At 41.0% G+C, this 16428-nt stretch overlaps 1 protein-coding gene across 2 annotated transcripts in view; it reads left to right on the top strand.

Moving 5' to 3' along the window:
• Nucleotides 1-16052, top strand: part of spg11 (SPG11 vesicle trafficking associated, spatacsin) — a 76041-nt gene extending 59989 nt beyond the window's left edge. For both annotated transcript variants that reach the window (XM_048256460.1, XM_048256461.1), the window contains exons 38-40: nucleotides 201-356; nucleotides 14901-15052; nucleotides 15686-16052. In XM_048256460.1, coding sequence (XP_048112417.1) covers nucleotides 201-356; nucleotides 14901-15052; nucleotides 15686-15863 — 486 coding nt within the window. In that variant the 3' untranslated portion in view covers nucleotides 15864-16052. The remainder of the gene's footprint in view (nucleotides 1-200; nucleotides 357-14900; nucleotides 15053-15685) is intronic.
• Nucleotides 16053-16428: the final 376 nt, after the last annotated feature.

Raw genomic sequence — 16428 nt, forward strand, 5'->3', positions numbered from 1 at the left:
CATGAAATCCTGTGAGCCTGGTCAACTATTTCTAGAGAGGCCAACTGATTATTATAATATTAAAGTTGTTGACTTTGCCTTTTAAAAGTTACACTGTAACAACGAGGGTGGGCATACATTTTGGTTGTAAAAAACTTGTGGGATACTATGCAGTCCTTTTTAATATTTCACTCATCCTCTCTGTCCCCTGGTGTCTATAGGATTCGTGTGTGCGCCAGGCAGTGCGTTGTGTGAAAATGGCTAAGCTTGTCACTCTGCAGCTTCACCTTCTCAATCATGGCCACAGTCAACGTGTCATCAACTTGCGCCAATCAGAGCTGCTGACCGTCATCCTGGAACTGCCCCACTGCTACCAGGTATTGACCCATGTTTTTCCCCATGTAGGTCATATCATGCCAAATCAGCCAAAATCTAGAACATTTCTGAACTAAGGTCACATGAAATGAGGGGTGCATGCAGGGACATTGAAACCATTTAAGTAGACATTTTTATTCCAAGGGTCTTTCTTTCTTCTTTAAATATATGAAACCAGTGCAGTGCCCGTTCAAGCATGTCATTCCTGTGAAACTAGTGCAGTGCCCTTTCAAGCATGTCATTCCTGTAGAAAACCCGTAGCCCAATTACATGCCCGCAGGTAGGCCTGCTTTAAAAATATGATGATAGGGAAAAAACATCATTCCAGCTAAGCATTCAATAATGAATACTGAATATTATAATATATTAGCCTATAATTAATGTGCAGTAAGCAGAATTTATGCATGGCTGCATGTGACATTTCTACAGATCTGAATGACAAGCCTAACAGCTGTTTTTTTTTTTTTATTGTTAAAGTGCTTGTTGAATAACTTCCTGATACTGAAGACGAACCATTTTGTGGAATGATGCATCATCGTTTTAAATTTGCAACGATGTGACTCAATCTCTGGTAGGCTAGGCTAGCCTAGGCCTATAAGTAACATCACGCTTACACGCTCTGTCTGCCATTCGTTGTCTGTAGCTGATCGAAATGACATAAGCCTAAAGCTTTGATGTAAGGCTATGTTTAGCCTACTGAATAGCTTAACGATATAGAAGTCTTTGGTAGCATAAGTGAAATCGCTCTGTCTGCCACTTCTTGTCTAGCTGTCTTCTGAAACGTTAAATTCAGGACCATTAGCCTATCGCTCGTTTCAATTTGGGACCTTGCAGTCGGAATTCAAAGTCTCAAGTCCAAAGTAGCCTGGGCTATTGGAAGCGTCAGTTTATTGCACATACTTTTTATGTAATTTTGAAAAGCAATGATACAAGGATACAAGGAAGTTTATCGTCACATGCATATAGTTACTGGAAGTAAGAAATGCAGTGAAATTATGTCTGGTGTCAGCCTATTTGTGCATTTATGGGGGGGGGCAAGGGCTGCATAAGTGGCAAGGGCTGCATAAGAAAGGTGGGGGAGGATTGGGATTGGGGGGGCCACCAACAAGGAGCACCCAAGAGCAACAGGGGCAAGGAAAAACTCCCTTACCAAGGAAGAAACCTTGGGCAGATCCACTGCTCAAGGGGCTAACCCAACTGCCAGGGGTCTTGGTGTGTGTGTTGGGGGGATGACAAGGGAGATGGGATAGTGTGCTGTGTATGTGGGGAGAGGGCAGTGTGCAATATGTGTGTTGGAGAAGCTTCTGAATGTGCTGTGTATTGGGGGCAGTGTGCTGTAAGTATGTTGGGGATGTGTGTTGGAGAAGCTTCCTGATGAAATAAGGTGCTGTGTATGTAGGGAAGAGGGGGGGTGGCCTGGGGATAAAAACTTCTCCTGAGTCTCTCAGTTCTGGCTTTGTAAGTAAGTAAGTAAATTTAATTTATAGAGCACATTTAAAACAGTTTCCACTGACCAAAGTGCTGCACAGAGGATATGGCTAAAAAATAAAAGCAAATCAGAACAAGCAAAATATAAAAGGCAAGCACAGAGAGAAGCAAGACAAAAACAGAAATACAATAGACAAATAGACAGCCCTAAACAAATAAATAGCAGCAGTACAGAAGACACTTGAATATGAAGAAGAGAGGAGAGAGATGGACAGCTAGGAAGCAGGGAAGGCCAAGGAGTAAAGGTGGGTCTTTTTGCTTTTTTTTTTGCTACCGCAAAAGCTCTATCGCCTCTTTGCTTGAGGTGGGTGCGGGCCACAGAGAGAAGACCCTTGTCGGCAGATCTAAGGGACCTGGATGCTGAGAGGGGATGGAGGAGGTCTGAAATATATGAGGGAGCCAACCTATGTAATGCCTTATAAACAATCAGAAGGACTTTGAAGTGGACCCTAAAGCTAATGGGGAGCCAGTGTAAGGATGCCAGAACAGGGGTGATGTGTTGGTATTTCTTGGTGCCAGTAAGCATCCTAGCAGCTGCATTTTGTACCAATTGCAGAAGAGAAAGTTGGGACTGGGGGAGACCAAGATAAAGGGAGTTGCAATAATCTAACCGGGATGTAACAAATGCATGAATTACTGTTTCTAAGTCCATGGAAGACAGAGAGGGTTTGAGATGGGAAATAATTCTCAGCTGATGGAAGCTACTCTTGATAACAGAACTAATCTGCCTTTTAAAACAGAGCTCTGAATCAAGGATGACACCTAGATTTTTGGCATGTGGCTTGACAAAAGAGGAGAGGTGGGCTAATTTTCTTTCAATCAGGGGTCTAGCTTTAGAAGGACCAAAAATTATGACCTCTGTCTTATTATCATTTAGCTAAAGGAAGTTATTATTCATCCAGCACTTAATATCCTGGAGACAATCCAGAAGAGGCTGAATGGAGTTATCAGATCTTAAGGGCAGGTATAGCTGGGTGTCATCAGCATAGAAGTGAAAAGAGATGTCATATTGCCGGATGATGTCACCAAGGGGGAGCATGTATAAACAGAACAGCAAAGGGCCCAAAATGGAGCCTTGCGGGACCCCATAAGAAACAGGAGCTGAGGAGGAAGAGGAGCAACCAAGGGATACTGAGAAGGTTCTGTGTCTGAGGTAGGAGCTGAACCAAAGTAGTGCTGTCCCCTTTATGCCTACCCAGTTCTCAAGACGGGTAAGGAGGGTGTTGTGGTCCACAGTATCAAACGCTGCGCTGAGGTCCAATAGAACCAGGATTGCATTTTGACCTGAATCTAGAGTGAGAAGCAGATCGTTGGTGACTTTTAGCAGAGCCGATTCAGTACTTTGGAGTGTTCTAAAACCTGACTGGAAGGGCTCAAGGATGTTATGCTCAGTCAGGAAGGGAAGCAACTGGGCCAGCACTACTTTCTCCAGTACCTTGGAAAGGAAAGGGAGTTTAGAGATGGGGCGGTAGTTATTCAAAGAATTTGCATCCAGGTTGGGCTTTTTAAGCAGGGGTTGGACCACCGCATGCTTAAAGCAGGCAGGGACAGCACCAGATGTCAAACAGGAGTTGATAACTAGCTGTATGGAAGGGCCCAACACATCAAAGGCATCTTTCAAGATAGGAGAGGGGACAACATCACCAGGGGAAGATGTGGGTTTCATACAAAGGACTATGTCCTTGAGATCTGCTAGCGATACATCAGCAAAGTGACTGAAAGTAAATAAAGGGCCTGAAGACACCTTAACTGGGGGGGGAAGGCAGGGGAGGGGGCGAGAACAGTGCACTGATGTTTTCGATTTTATCAATGAAAAATTTCTTAAATTTCTCACAAGCATCAATACTTGTGAAGGGAGCCGGTGAGAGTGGAGGGTTGGTGATTTGATTAATAGTGTGAAACAGAATTTTGGGTCTGTTGGCATGTTGATTAATAATATCAGAGAAGTATTTAGCTCTGGCTTCTTTGGCGGCTGCCTGGAAGGATGATAAAGTAGATTTAAAAATGTCATGGGAGACTGTAAGACGGTCTTTTAGCCATTTTCTTTCAGCTCTCCGGCAGGCCTGTCTGAGTGAGCGGGAGGCATCATCTAACCAGACTTGAGATTTAAATTTCGGACGCTTTGTGACTACATAGGCGTCTTCTTGATTTCAGTGGTAGGAATAATCCATTGTTAGGATGAGAAGAGTCCTTCAGAATCTTTTGGGCTCTTAGGAGTACTCTTCTGGAATAGATATCTTGTAGAGCAGGGAGTTGAGTTCTTATAGTACGTTCAGCTGAGCGAACTACTCTCTGCAGAGTACTACAATCTCTAACTGTGGAGTTCCCATACCAGGTGATGATGCTACCAGTTAGAACACTCTCAACCGCTTAAGTGTAGAAGGCCTTCATGATGGATGTAGAAACTTTGAATTTCCTTAGCTGACGAAGGAAGTAGAGTCGTTGTCTGGACTTCTTCAGAACATATTGAGTGTTAACAGTCCATGTTAAGTCTTCAGTAATGTGGACACCAAGGTATTTAAAACTTGTGACTCTCTACAGCAAGGGTCTCAAACTCAAATGAGCTGGGGGCCAATTCTGCCAACGTCATCTGATTGGAGGGCCGGCTATTTCTGAAAATGCAATGTTCTTTTTTTCAAATACCACACAAAACTGCAAACAGAAAGTGCAAGTGTTATTATCTAGTTTTAGACACCTGTGCTAGCAACCTTAGCTTATAAATAAAAATATTTTAACATTTTTAAACCTGGCAAACTATAAGAAAGCAACACCATTGGATTTTTATATCAAAATTTCAAAAGGCCATTGCTTGAAAGTGGTCAGAGATAAGGTCCTACTGTAAATGTAAAAATCTTTGAGTAAAACTAAATTTACCCATCTAATTTGCCACTGGATGGCAAGCACCTCAAAATATGCACATTTCAGTAAATACTGGATGAACATATTTGAGCAGGTTTACTTTCCTTTTTTCATATTACCCACATAACAAATTAACAGGAAAACATCTAAGATGTATACCAACACCTAAGATGTATATGGTTTCTAAACCACAAGGCCTACAATAAAGTATTCTGGTCAAATCAGTTCCTATCGCGGGTAATCTGAGTACCCAGAAGTTCGCATCATATTGCGGGTGACTTTGTAGTTTAGAGCCCTATTTCTACTAGCCCTGCTGTCTGTACCACATCCATTACGGACACTATCATCACGATTACCACTGCAACCTCCAAGCTATGTTGGGCAGATGGTCGAAATAAGCATGGTATGCTTAGCGGACACCGTCGCATAAGCTACACGCAGACGCACCTCTATTCAATAGACGATGGATCATAATCTCCAAAAGGATATTCTTCTTCAGATTTAGAATAGGTGAATAACATAGCCTACCTAAGACTTCATCACACGTAAACGTTTTTCAACATTTGGTGTAGGCCTATTTCTGCTTAATTTCTGTTTCAATTTATGCAACACTTTGGCCTGCATCGCTTCTGCGTCATTACAAATGCACGTCTTTGTGTTTCTCTCGTGTAGCCTAATACAAGTATTTCCTGAAAACTTTGCGCAGCGATTTTGGGTTTGAATGAAGCTCTGGATGTCTAGCACATAGTGGAGCAGAGTACAAATGAGATTTGTCACCGTACTTGGAACTATCGTCTATTTTAATCAGTATCGTTGTTTGTCGCAATTAAAAATAGTCTGAAGGGCCGGATTATATTATTATTTTGACATGCGTCGCGGGCCGGATTTGGCCCGCGGGCCGGGTGTTTGAGACCCCTGCTCTACAGGTTGCCCGCTGATCATTAGTGGGGTGTAACTGTAGTTCTGCTGCTGCCTTCTGTAATCCACTACCATTTCCTTGGTTTTATTGACATTCAGTGTCAAGCTGTTAGATTGACACCACTGTGCCACCTCATCAACCTGATCCAAGTAGAGCTGTTCATTGTTGCTACTAATCAGGCCCAAGATCACTGTGTCATCTGCAAACTTGATGATGGCTTTGCAGTTATGTGTGTAGATGTTGTACAGCAGTGGACTCAAAACACAGCCTTGGGGAGCACCAGTGCTGATGGTTAATGTGTCAGATGTCAGACCCCCCACTCTAACCACTTGTGAATGGTTGGTGAGAAAGTCAAATATCCAGTGACACAGGGTGGTGTTTAGTCCTAAGGCCTTCATCTTTGTGACCAAGGTGAGAGGTACTATCGTGTTGAATGCTGAACTAACGTCAATGAACAGCATCCTCACATAATTCCCATTCCCCTCCTCCAGGTGAGTTAAGGTGGTGTGCATGAGGTTTGAGATGGCATCCTCTGTAGACCTGTTGGCTCTGTAAGCAAATTGGAGGGGGTTGAAGGAGGCAGGCCACTACATACCCGTGTTTGTTGGCATGTTCTTCCAAAATCCGTGACATGATAATCATCCAAACATCTTGCATCTTAACCCGTGATTCAGTGCTGCCAAAACTCCGCTTATCCTCTCTCTATCTCTCTGGTCATGAGCTGTGCTGTCTGAGATGGTCCTGCGCTGTGCTGTGTCAGAGGGGGAGTCAACGTGTGCTTCTTTTACCGATATATCTAAACAACGTCAAACTTGGCACAGCACTATACTCGTGCCCGTAGCAAGACACCTGTTAAGTTTGAAATCAATCAGACCATCGGTTCGAGAGATATGTGAATAACAGACAGACAGACACACACACACACACAGACACACACACAGAGAGACAGACGTTCCTGCAATTTATAGATCGATATACAGTGGGCTTCGCTTTCAAAAGGCCACTTCAGTCGCGCATTACGAGGCGTGAAGCTGTGTGAAGCTTGGGTAGGCTTCTGCGGCGTTTTTAACAGGCTACGCTATAGAGGCTTAGACAGCTACAGTATGACCCACGTTTTGGTTTCGTAAATTAATTTGCCCTACTTCTTGACTGCAATGTAGTCAATTGACTGTTTGACATGTCATTTTTATTTTTCTGTACAATAAACAAATACATCTGCTTTATGCCGCAGAATTACATTCATATTTGGAACGTCCAATGCATCGTTACACTACGTTAGTGTTTCCCAAAACCATAGTAGCAACGAACGTTCGCAACCACTATCGTAAAGTTGTGTAGTTACAACTACACCTCTCGACCTGTGGTAGAATGCTAGTAGAAGCATAGTTCCAGGGATCTTCATGTCAAAGACGTCACTGACGCCAGTTCTTTGTTTGCAAATTAATAATTATAAATATATTTAGGTTTCTAATTGATATTTACACTTCTAACCACCATACATCCATATTTTAAAATGCCCAAGGCAGAAAATACATAAATTAAAAGTCAATTTGCAGCCATGTGCATGTAAGTAAAAGTCACACACCTGCAGATAATAATAAGGTGGTGCGCACTTTTTGACATGTCAGCTGAGAATATGTAGCCTTTGATTTTCATGGAGGGGGGGAGGGGGGTCCTTGTTAGTTTACGCAAACCAAGCCAAGAAGGCTGATTCTGATTTTGATAATATGATCTGCACAAAAGATAAACTTAGGTAAACAACGATATCAATATTGTACTATAATATATATAATATATCAAAATCTTAACCCAGATTCGAACTCTTGGACAGGGGACTGGTAACTGCTGTGCAACGCAATGCGCCACAGAAGTATGTGCAGGTGCCCATTCACGTGCTACTACACGTCATTAACTACCTTAGTCCAGACTACTGAAGTTTGGAAACTATCATGGTCCAAACTTACAGTACTATGTAAGTATGACAGTTTTGGGAAACAGTCGTAACTTACATGTTGGTTAGTTGAACGATGCATCCTGTTAGTAAAAAGCTAACCTCCGTAGTTGTACGGGAAACACACCCCAGATCAGCTTGTAGGCCATTAGCAATCTGTTTATTTTATTTTATGAAGCCTACACAGTAGATCACATGCCACATTTTCACTTTCAATAGACAGATGCAATAGCCATTGGTCAAGTATTGACTATAAAGCAATTAAGATAGTACCCTATACAAAAAGTACTTCATACTATCATAAAAATTCGTTAAAATGAATAGCATTTTGCAACTTGACAAAACACTGGATAAAATATCGTAGGCACAGGAGAAAACTTGTACATCCATTGGCCCGTGGGGAGATCACATGCCAGTTGCCTCTCCCATCAGTGCTATGACTCGTTTGGCTGTGAGCTTGTTTCGCCAAAAAAAACTCTATTGCAGATATCAATGCGTCTTTGTTCATGGGTTTGGGCTCACAGCAGAGGCTTAGACAACTATGACCCACGTTTTGGTTTCGTAATTTGCCCTACTTATTGACTGCAATGTAGTCAATTGACTGCTTGACAGGTTATTTTCGCACTTGGCCAGCCTATAGAACGGGCACATTTTGGAGAGAATAGAGAATGTACGCACGCCAGAATCTGTAGGCTATTTGTGGCTGGTTACCAGCAATGTTTAAAGCATTAACTCAAGACGTCAAACATTTTCTAAACAATACAAACAGAAAGGATGCAGCAGGCAGCAAATGTAGAAGAGTCATTTCCAGTGGAAAAACAAAATGCTGAATGAAGCCCAAAGATATGATGGCATATCTGGCAAGTTGTTATTTTTTGAAGACATAAATGGTTGGGCTATAGGCCTAGTTTGGAAGAAGGAGACATAAAGTGTGAGCATGCCATACTATCCACAGCTGTGGTAGTGGGGGTAGGAGGATTACTGTTAGCGCAGGATTTATATAAAATTCTTCAACAGAAGGCCTGCCTCGAATGCAGGCTTGCCCAAAAAAAAAGGCCTGTGGTTTTGCGCGAGCCTACAGTAAGTAGGTCTTAATGAGTTAGGAGTCCTCTAGACTTCTTTTAAGCTGTCTCAGAGGTGGAAAGTTATGTTATGTTGGGGGCAGGGCCGGATTAACAATTCATAGACCCTTGGGAACAAAATGTCTGATGGCCCCCTGCTCCCCAGCCAACGTGAATCGGGCGGTCAGTTAATAGGCCCATTTAAAGGCACGAAAGATCTGTGAAGCCAAGCCTCACCAAGTAGCCCGTTTTGTTTACAACTAACATTACATTTAATTAAGCTGCTTATAGGCTATGCCGAAATAGTTTCAACATTTTGAATATCAGTGTCGGGTGAATTAGGAAATGCCTTAAGGCTGAAAGCTGCTTGGGATCCCCCCTGCAAGCAATAACCATACAAAAAGTTAAAAACAGATGACATGATGCGCGTCACTGACATAATGCACAAATAATATAGCCTAGATATTCCAATATATTCGAATACATGTGTTTATTTTAGAGGGGATATTCGAACGTCATTTTTGAGCAATTTTGACAGTCCTAGTCCACTGTAGGCTACGCCAATCGTCTATTAACACCTTCCACCTAACCCCGGTGAGTGGGGGTCGCTATAATCGCGTGAAATAGCACCATTGAGTAGCCTATGCTGAAATAGCCTTAAAATCGCTCGGTGTTGTGTGCCTTCTGGTTTCTCCACCTACTGGTTTCCTTTATGCATGCATGTGCTGCAGCAGTTGTCAGACATTCACAAACAAGTTGTTTTAGGGCGGTTTGAAGTCACTTTTCATACGCCATGAGCGCGCGGCTACATTACAGCCACTCGGACAAAAGACATGTAAAAAAATATATGTTTTGAAAACTAGCATTAAACTGGATTCGATCCCGCAAAAGCAACACACGCGTGAAAGAGTGATTCCCTACTCTTTGAGCCAACTAATATGTTACGTGAATCAATTAACTATTGTAGGCTACCATTAATTAATAACGTAGGCAACACCCAGGTAACATGTTGTCCAGGCTATCTGAAACAAGGGGTTGCCTCTTATCTACAACAACTCGTTACCTTGGGCTGCTACAGTCGTCAGTGCACTGTGCACACTGCACAGTAGGCCTATGCTACTCTTTGTGGTTGATCAACTAAAAATAAAAGATGTATTTGGTGATGACGTTATTGTAGGCCTAGTAGACTAAATTCTGAGAAATTAAATGGTACGAGAAACAATCTACATAGCGCACCAGACCGCGATGTCTTCAAGGGTTGAATGAAGGGAGTTTGCAAAAATTAGTGTATTTTTCAAGTCAATAAACATTCTTAATTTTTGAATGTCTTTGTCAGGGAACATCTGACTTTTAAAAACCCTAGGCCTGGTAGTCGCTCAGACAAGGAGTTATAAGATATTAAGATTATAAGGCAATACCATTTGTGTCACCTAATGCAGTTCAGTGAATTAGCAAGATAACATCAGAAGCCAACAATCATAAAGCACCTGTGCGCGCGCTCTCTCCCCTGCGCATGAAGCTGTCTGCGTGTTGTAGGCTAGATTTGCGTGAGTTCTTTCTATCTGCTTTACTTTTGTGAGTTGCGACCACCTAGGCTATGTTATAGACGTTCAATGAGGTACCAGTGTTTAGCTGTGTCACAAAACGATAAGCTTTGTCAGACTACTTTTAAAATGATATTCAGGGCTATATACATTTTAGATATTCAGGGCTGAAGACCCGACAAAGCCTTGCGTTAATTCTTCAGGTGGGAAGTGTCAGGAATTTTCATATGAGAGACGCTCTCATTGGTGGTTAGTATATGGAGTAGGGACAGCAACATATCCAATCACATTATGAGAGATGCTGAATTTAACATAAACTGCGATGTTTGATTTTAAATTAATGTAAATTTAGCCGGGACTGTAAGCTGGCACACGTGGGTGCTCGATGTTTTCAGTGGGTGCCCGAGAGACGGAGCACCCAAGGTATCGGCGCCTATGACAAGCGTATCTTGCGGTTGCATCCATTGCATGCAATGTGAACGTCTGGGATTGGGGAGAGCACTAAATGCTCTTCTGAATAAGCACGAAGTCAAGCCTTTAAATGAAAAACACTCTTTAATAATCAAAAAAATAAACGCTAATGAAGTAAACTTGTGACCATCAAAAATCGTTTATCGCCTGTAACTCCGTGATAACAGGACTTAACAGTCCTGGCATTTGGCTGAGCAACGGAGGGTAATATGCTCTATATTTTGTCCAAATGATGTTTGTCTATCATCGTTGCACTCGGAGAAAACCAGAATGTTTAATTTGTCCTGCGTTTCTTCTACGGCTGCAAACGGGATTCACTGCTTAACCAAATATTTCTTTTTTTTAGGGCAGGGCAGGCATATTTCTGGCTATTAAATTATTTCTAAACCAGTCTGCTAAAGTCTGTAGTGAAGTCTGTGTAGGGTTTTCCAGCTCCATTTCTTTTTATGAGACACCCTGCTCACTTGAGACCTCTGCCAGTTGTTGCAGCGTCACTGGAAAAATACAAATTAAAGTCGCGTGATGCCGCGTGATCCCGTGCGCGGACCACGAGGGAAGCTGGCCAAGTTGAAGCACTGCCCACTACAGTGTACTGACCTGACTATGATACATTTTTTTTTTTTTTCTCAAAATATCTCTGAAGAAGTGGGGTCGTGTTATATTTGGGGCCTAGACAAAAAAAAAAGAAAAAACCCGTATATGATGCCGTATCGATATTTTGTAATTAGTATTTTGAATTAAGTGGGCCTTCCTTCACAACAGTGGCATGATCCTGAATGATGGAGAGACAAGATAATCTCGAACAAAGTTGTTCAAAAGTAGGTCAAGTTAACTAACAATTGAGAAGGAGCTAGCCTATGATGGCAATTTTAAAATCATATGTTGATTAACGTGATGGCAAGCCCAGAAAGAAAATCCCATCAAAATCATCAAAATCTGTTTTATCACTGAGACTGTTTTTGAGTCACATTGTTGCAAATTTCATATGATGATTCATATATACTGTTAAGAACAAAATTATTCATACCCCTAGCAAATATTGATGTACAGTAATGTTGATTTTCTCTTCATCAATATGTTTGTTCTGACTGAAAATGACACTGCGACATGCCAAAAGGTTGTAAGACAATGTGGTAGAAACATGGAATCAAAAAAATAATAGTTTTTATCTTTTTTAGCATTTTTTATGGAAATTGTGTGTCCAAAATTATTCATAGCCTTTTTAAATAATCAATGGAAACATCTTTATTTGCATTAACAACTCTCAAAATGGTTCTTTTAATACCTACCAAGCCTCTCCATGTCTCCACAATGATTCTAGACTGCACCTTTTTAACAGCAATCTGGGTTTTGAGTCAAGAGCGATTATTTGCTATCCCTCTGGCCTGGCTCCCTTTTTTGACGGATTGAGGTCTGGACTGCTGGGCCACTCTAAAATGTTGGTATTGTTTTCGGTTAACAATTTCTTGCCTTGTTTAGCTGTATGTTTTGGATCATTGTGTGGTTTAAATGGTCCAATGCAGGTCTCTCTGCAAATTTCTCAATTTGCCCCTTGTTTTAGTGTTACCGTTTACTTTGAGAAGTTCACCAGGTCCCATTTTCTGAAAAAACACCCAAAACTAATACATTTCTATAGCTATTCTCCACAATGTGGATGGTGTTTTGGTGGTTGAAATGTTCACTCTAGGGCTGGGCGATATGGCTGAAAACTAGATCACGATATAAGTATTTCATATCAGTCGATATCGATAATTATTGATTTTGTTTTTTAATCTATTTCAGATAAGGACCAAAAGGGAAAAAAAGTTAAATTTCAACCCTTTTATTTTAAACTGAACCTTCCTCTGATTTTAATCACCTCAGTTATCAATCAAAGCAAACAGGGAAAAGAAATAGCAACAAAAACACTAAAATAAATAAATGTGCACATAAGTCTGAATGAAAAGCAGCACTGGTTGAAGCCTGGAAATATTGTAAACAAAGTAGCTTAATTTGCTAGTTTATCATACTCTACTGGTTAGACTGTTTAGTTTCCCCACGTGTGTTTAAGTTTCAAATGAATACCTTTTCTTCTTGGGACAGGCCCGTTTGAGTCTTGGAAAGTACTTTTCCATTTGCATCGGGATTGAGATGATTAGAACTTAGCAGTAAATTTGAATGGAACAGTTTTGAACAAATTCGTGCAGCTTGCTAATGATGCTAACCGGATCGCAGCTAAAAAGGTGTGGTCTACAATCATTGTGGAGACATGGAGCGGCTTGGTACGTATTATAAGAACCATTTTGAGAGCTTTGATTGCAAATAAAGATGTTTCCAGTGATTATTTTAAAAGGGTATGAATAATTGTGGACACGCCATTTTTTTACGGCACACATTAAAAAGAGTTTGGGAGTAGTAGGTTGAAGCTTTTGATAGTGGGTGTGGCTTCACCCCTATTTCCAATGTCTATACTACCCAGCTAATGTGTGACAAAATGAAAATAATGTAGCCTATGATCTATGAAGGGTTTGACACTGAAGATTTTTGCCTGTCTTTTAAATTAAGGGCTTATGCAGCCCTTGCCACTTACTTGCCATTATCTACTAAACCCCTCTTCTACTGCACTTTTTACTTTTTACTTACTTACTTACAAAGCCAGAACTGAGAGACTCTCAGTTTTTATCCCCAGGCCACCCCCTCTCTCCCCTACATGCACAGCGCCTTATTTCATCAGGAAGCTTCTCCAACACACATCCCCAACATACTTACAGCACACTCAGAAGCTTCTCCAAACACACATATTGCACACTGCCCTCTCCCCACATACACAGCACACTATCCCATCTCCCTCATCCCTCCAACACACACACCAAGACCCCTGGCAGTTGGGTTAGCCCCTTGAGCCGTGGATCTGCCCAAGGTTTCTTCCTTGGTAAGGGAGTTTTTCCTTGCCCCTGTTGCTCTTGGGTGCTCCTTGTTGGTGCCCCCCATCCCAATCCTCCCCACCTTTCTTATGCAGCCCTTGCCACTTAATCTACTAAACCCCTCTTCTACTACACTTTACCCCCAAATGCACAAATAGGCTGACACTAGACATAATTTCACTGCATTTCTTACTTCCAGTAACTATATGCATGTGACGATAAACTTCCTTGTATCCTTGTATGTCTCTTGTTTTGGTAGAAATAAGTCCTCAAAATTTTTTTTCTAAACAATGAACAAATTGTGGGTGCACTTTTTGTGCATTAACTAGTCAATTATGCTGTTAACTTATGGAGCGAGATAGCTGTCAAAATATTCGTGTCCACAGATTTGATACACGTGCGTATTTGTCTGTAGCTGTGCATAAAATAAATATTTGTGAATTCTCGAATGAGTCCAGTCGTATATAAAATATATTGTGTGTATTATTCTGGCGACTACCGAAGTTCCTAGCACACACTTACTTTACAGTTTTACTTCTACGTCAAATATTTGGCACCAACATAGATAGCGTTAAAGTTAGCTGATGTTTCGCCATGCAAGACTAGACAACAGCATGCGGCATTGTGGCAACTGGCAAGATTTAAGATTAATACTGTTAAACAAAACTTACAGTGATATGTTTGTTCGGAACAAAATCCTTTCGGTTGATGTTCACAATCCACTTCTGACGAACAGCTTGGTCTTCGGCTCGCCCTGGGAATCTGTGTAGTGCTTATGTATGGTGTTACACAGGGGCAGGCTGTGTAATAACGGCGGGTGAACTTATATATTTTTGTTCCATATCTGTATTTTCCCACTGCTGTTGTAACAGTCGAACACACAACAGGTTCTTCCCGACATCGTAAGCCAAAAAACGAAGGGAAAAAAAGACGATTAGTTCAACTCCACAGGTAGCTACCACAAATGTTAGCGCCGTTTCGTCGGATTCGTCTCAGCGCATGCGCAGTCGTGAATGCGGCGATGACATATTTTGACAGTTGAGTCACTTGTGCGAAGTCGTACTCATACCAAAGAAAGCCAACTGTAAAGTTTGATTTCGTACTTGTAATTTTTGAATTCATATTTTTTTTTATCCTTATTCTGATGGATAAAATACACACAATATATTTTATGCACGACTGGACTCATTCGAGAATTCACAAATATTTATTTTATGCACAACTACAGACAAATACGCACGTGTATCAAATCTATGGACACGAATATTTTGACAGCTATCTCGCTCCATATTAACTGATCTTATCTGAAATAATCTATTTTGTTGATCTGTTTTACTTTGTTTCTACAAGGTATTTGTAGTCACAGAAGCCTATGATTACAGTCCAGACTGGGCAGAGGTTTTTTACCAGAAGATCATCCTCAAAGGGGACTTCTTATTCCTTGAAGAATTTAAGCTCTACAGACCGCTACAGGCCAGTCTGTTTGAGGAGATTTCCAAAAAGTAAGTGTGTGTTTGTGTGTGTATGTGTGTGGGTGGGTGTGTGTGTGTCAGTGGTGCGTCGGTCCGATCACAAGCAGCCCGCGCTCGCCCAATATTTAAATCAACCCGACTGCAAATTGAAACGCAAATTAAATTAATTAAGAAAAAATTATACCCAATCCGCGATCCAACCCGCTTATTTAAAAAATATATAAGTGCGCTTTTGGTTAATGTAGCCTAACATGCAGTGTATCCTTATTGAGCTATGTAAAACTTTTACTAAAAAAAAAAAGCTTTACTGAAGTTAAAGCACATACACTGTTTAAAGTCACAGACACGACGAACTAAGGTAACTTTTTTTATGCGCATACAAATGTGCGAATCTACCATGGCAGGCGCCCTTTATCCATGACATCCCTTATCAAATGCTCACGAACACTGGCCACAAATTACCCATATATCATTAAAATATTTTTTTATGACTCATAAAGTATGTGATGACCGCTCAATTTCAGGCAACCTGCACACCACTGGTGTGTGTGTGTGTGTGTGTGTGTGTGTGTGTGTGTGTGTGTGTGAGATTTACTTTTTTCATGATGAAAATTTTTATGGTTGTGTAAAATTGAATTTCATGTTGCATATTGTTGTTTCTAGGTTGACACAACACAGGCCCCCAAATGCCAGTCAAAACCTGAAGAAATTACTTCAGCACTGTGAGGATATCTACATATGCTATAAGCTGGCGTATGATCACAAGTTTTTTGATGTGGCCAACATGCTTCTACAAGACTCTAAAACTAGTAGCTATCTTAATGACAGGTTAATCAGTTGATTTTAGGGGTAAATGTGTGTCAAAAATGTATTCAGAATTTACATTTGTTTTTCATTTCCACCATAATACAATATGAAGATGTCTGTTTAATATATATTTCATGATTCATGGTTTGTAAAATCTACCTTAACTTCTAGAGAGTAAATAAGCATGACAGGCTTTTGTAATAAACATTTATGCTAAAATGTAGCTGTGATAATTTCTTAGTTAATTTGTTTGTTACTTGTGTCCCTAGTTTCAGTAATATAATTATCATTCACCACGTTGTAAATTGGTGTTTGCACACTGTTTACTAAGAGAAAATCTTTAAGGCAACACAATAGACACCTTCAATTTTTGTAAATATCCAGAGCCTAGGTTGGGTGCGTGCGCAACATGGGGTCAGAAAAATGGTGCAGCTAATAGACCGGCATGTTGAGCTGTCAAGGTATGCACGGTCATTGTTACCCAAGGGCTGCGAACCATACCTTAATAAATTAGTCTTAGCCATATATGTTTTGCTAACGAATCTCTGGCCACTTGCTAAAGTCGTCTACCCATTTTGTTATGAGTTCAGGATTAGGCA

The sequence above is a fragment of the Alosa alosa genome, chromosome 11 (genome assembly GCF_017589495.1).
Source record: "Alosa alosa isolate M-15738 ecotype Scorff River chromosome 11, AALO_Geno_1.1, whole genome shotgun sequence".
NCBI classification, from domain to species: Eukaryota; Metazoa; Chordata; class Actinopteri; order Clupeiformes; family Clupeidae; genus Alosa; species Alosa alosa.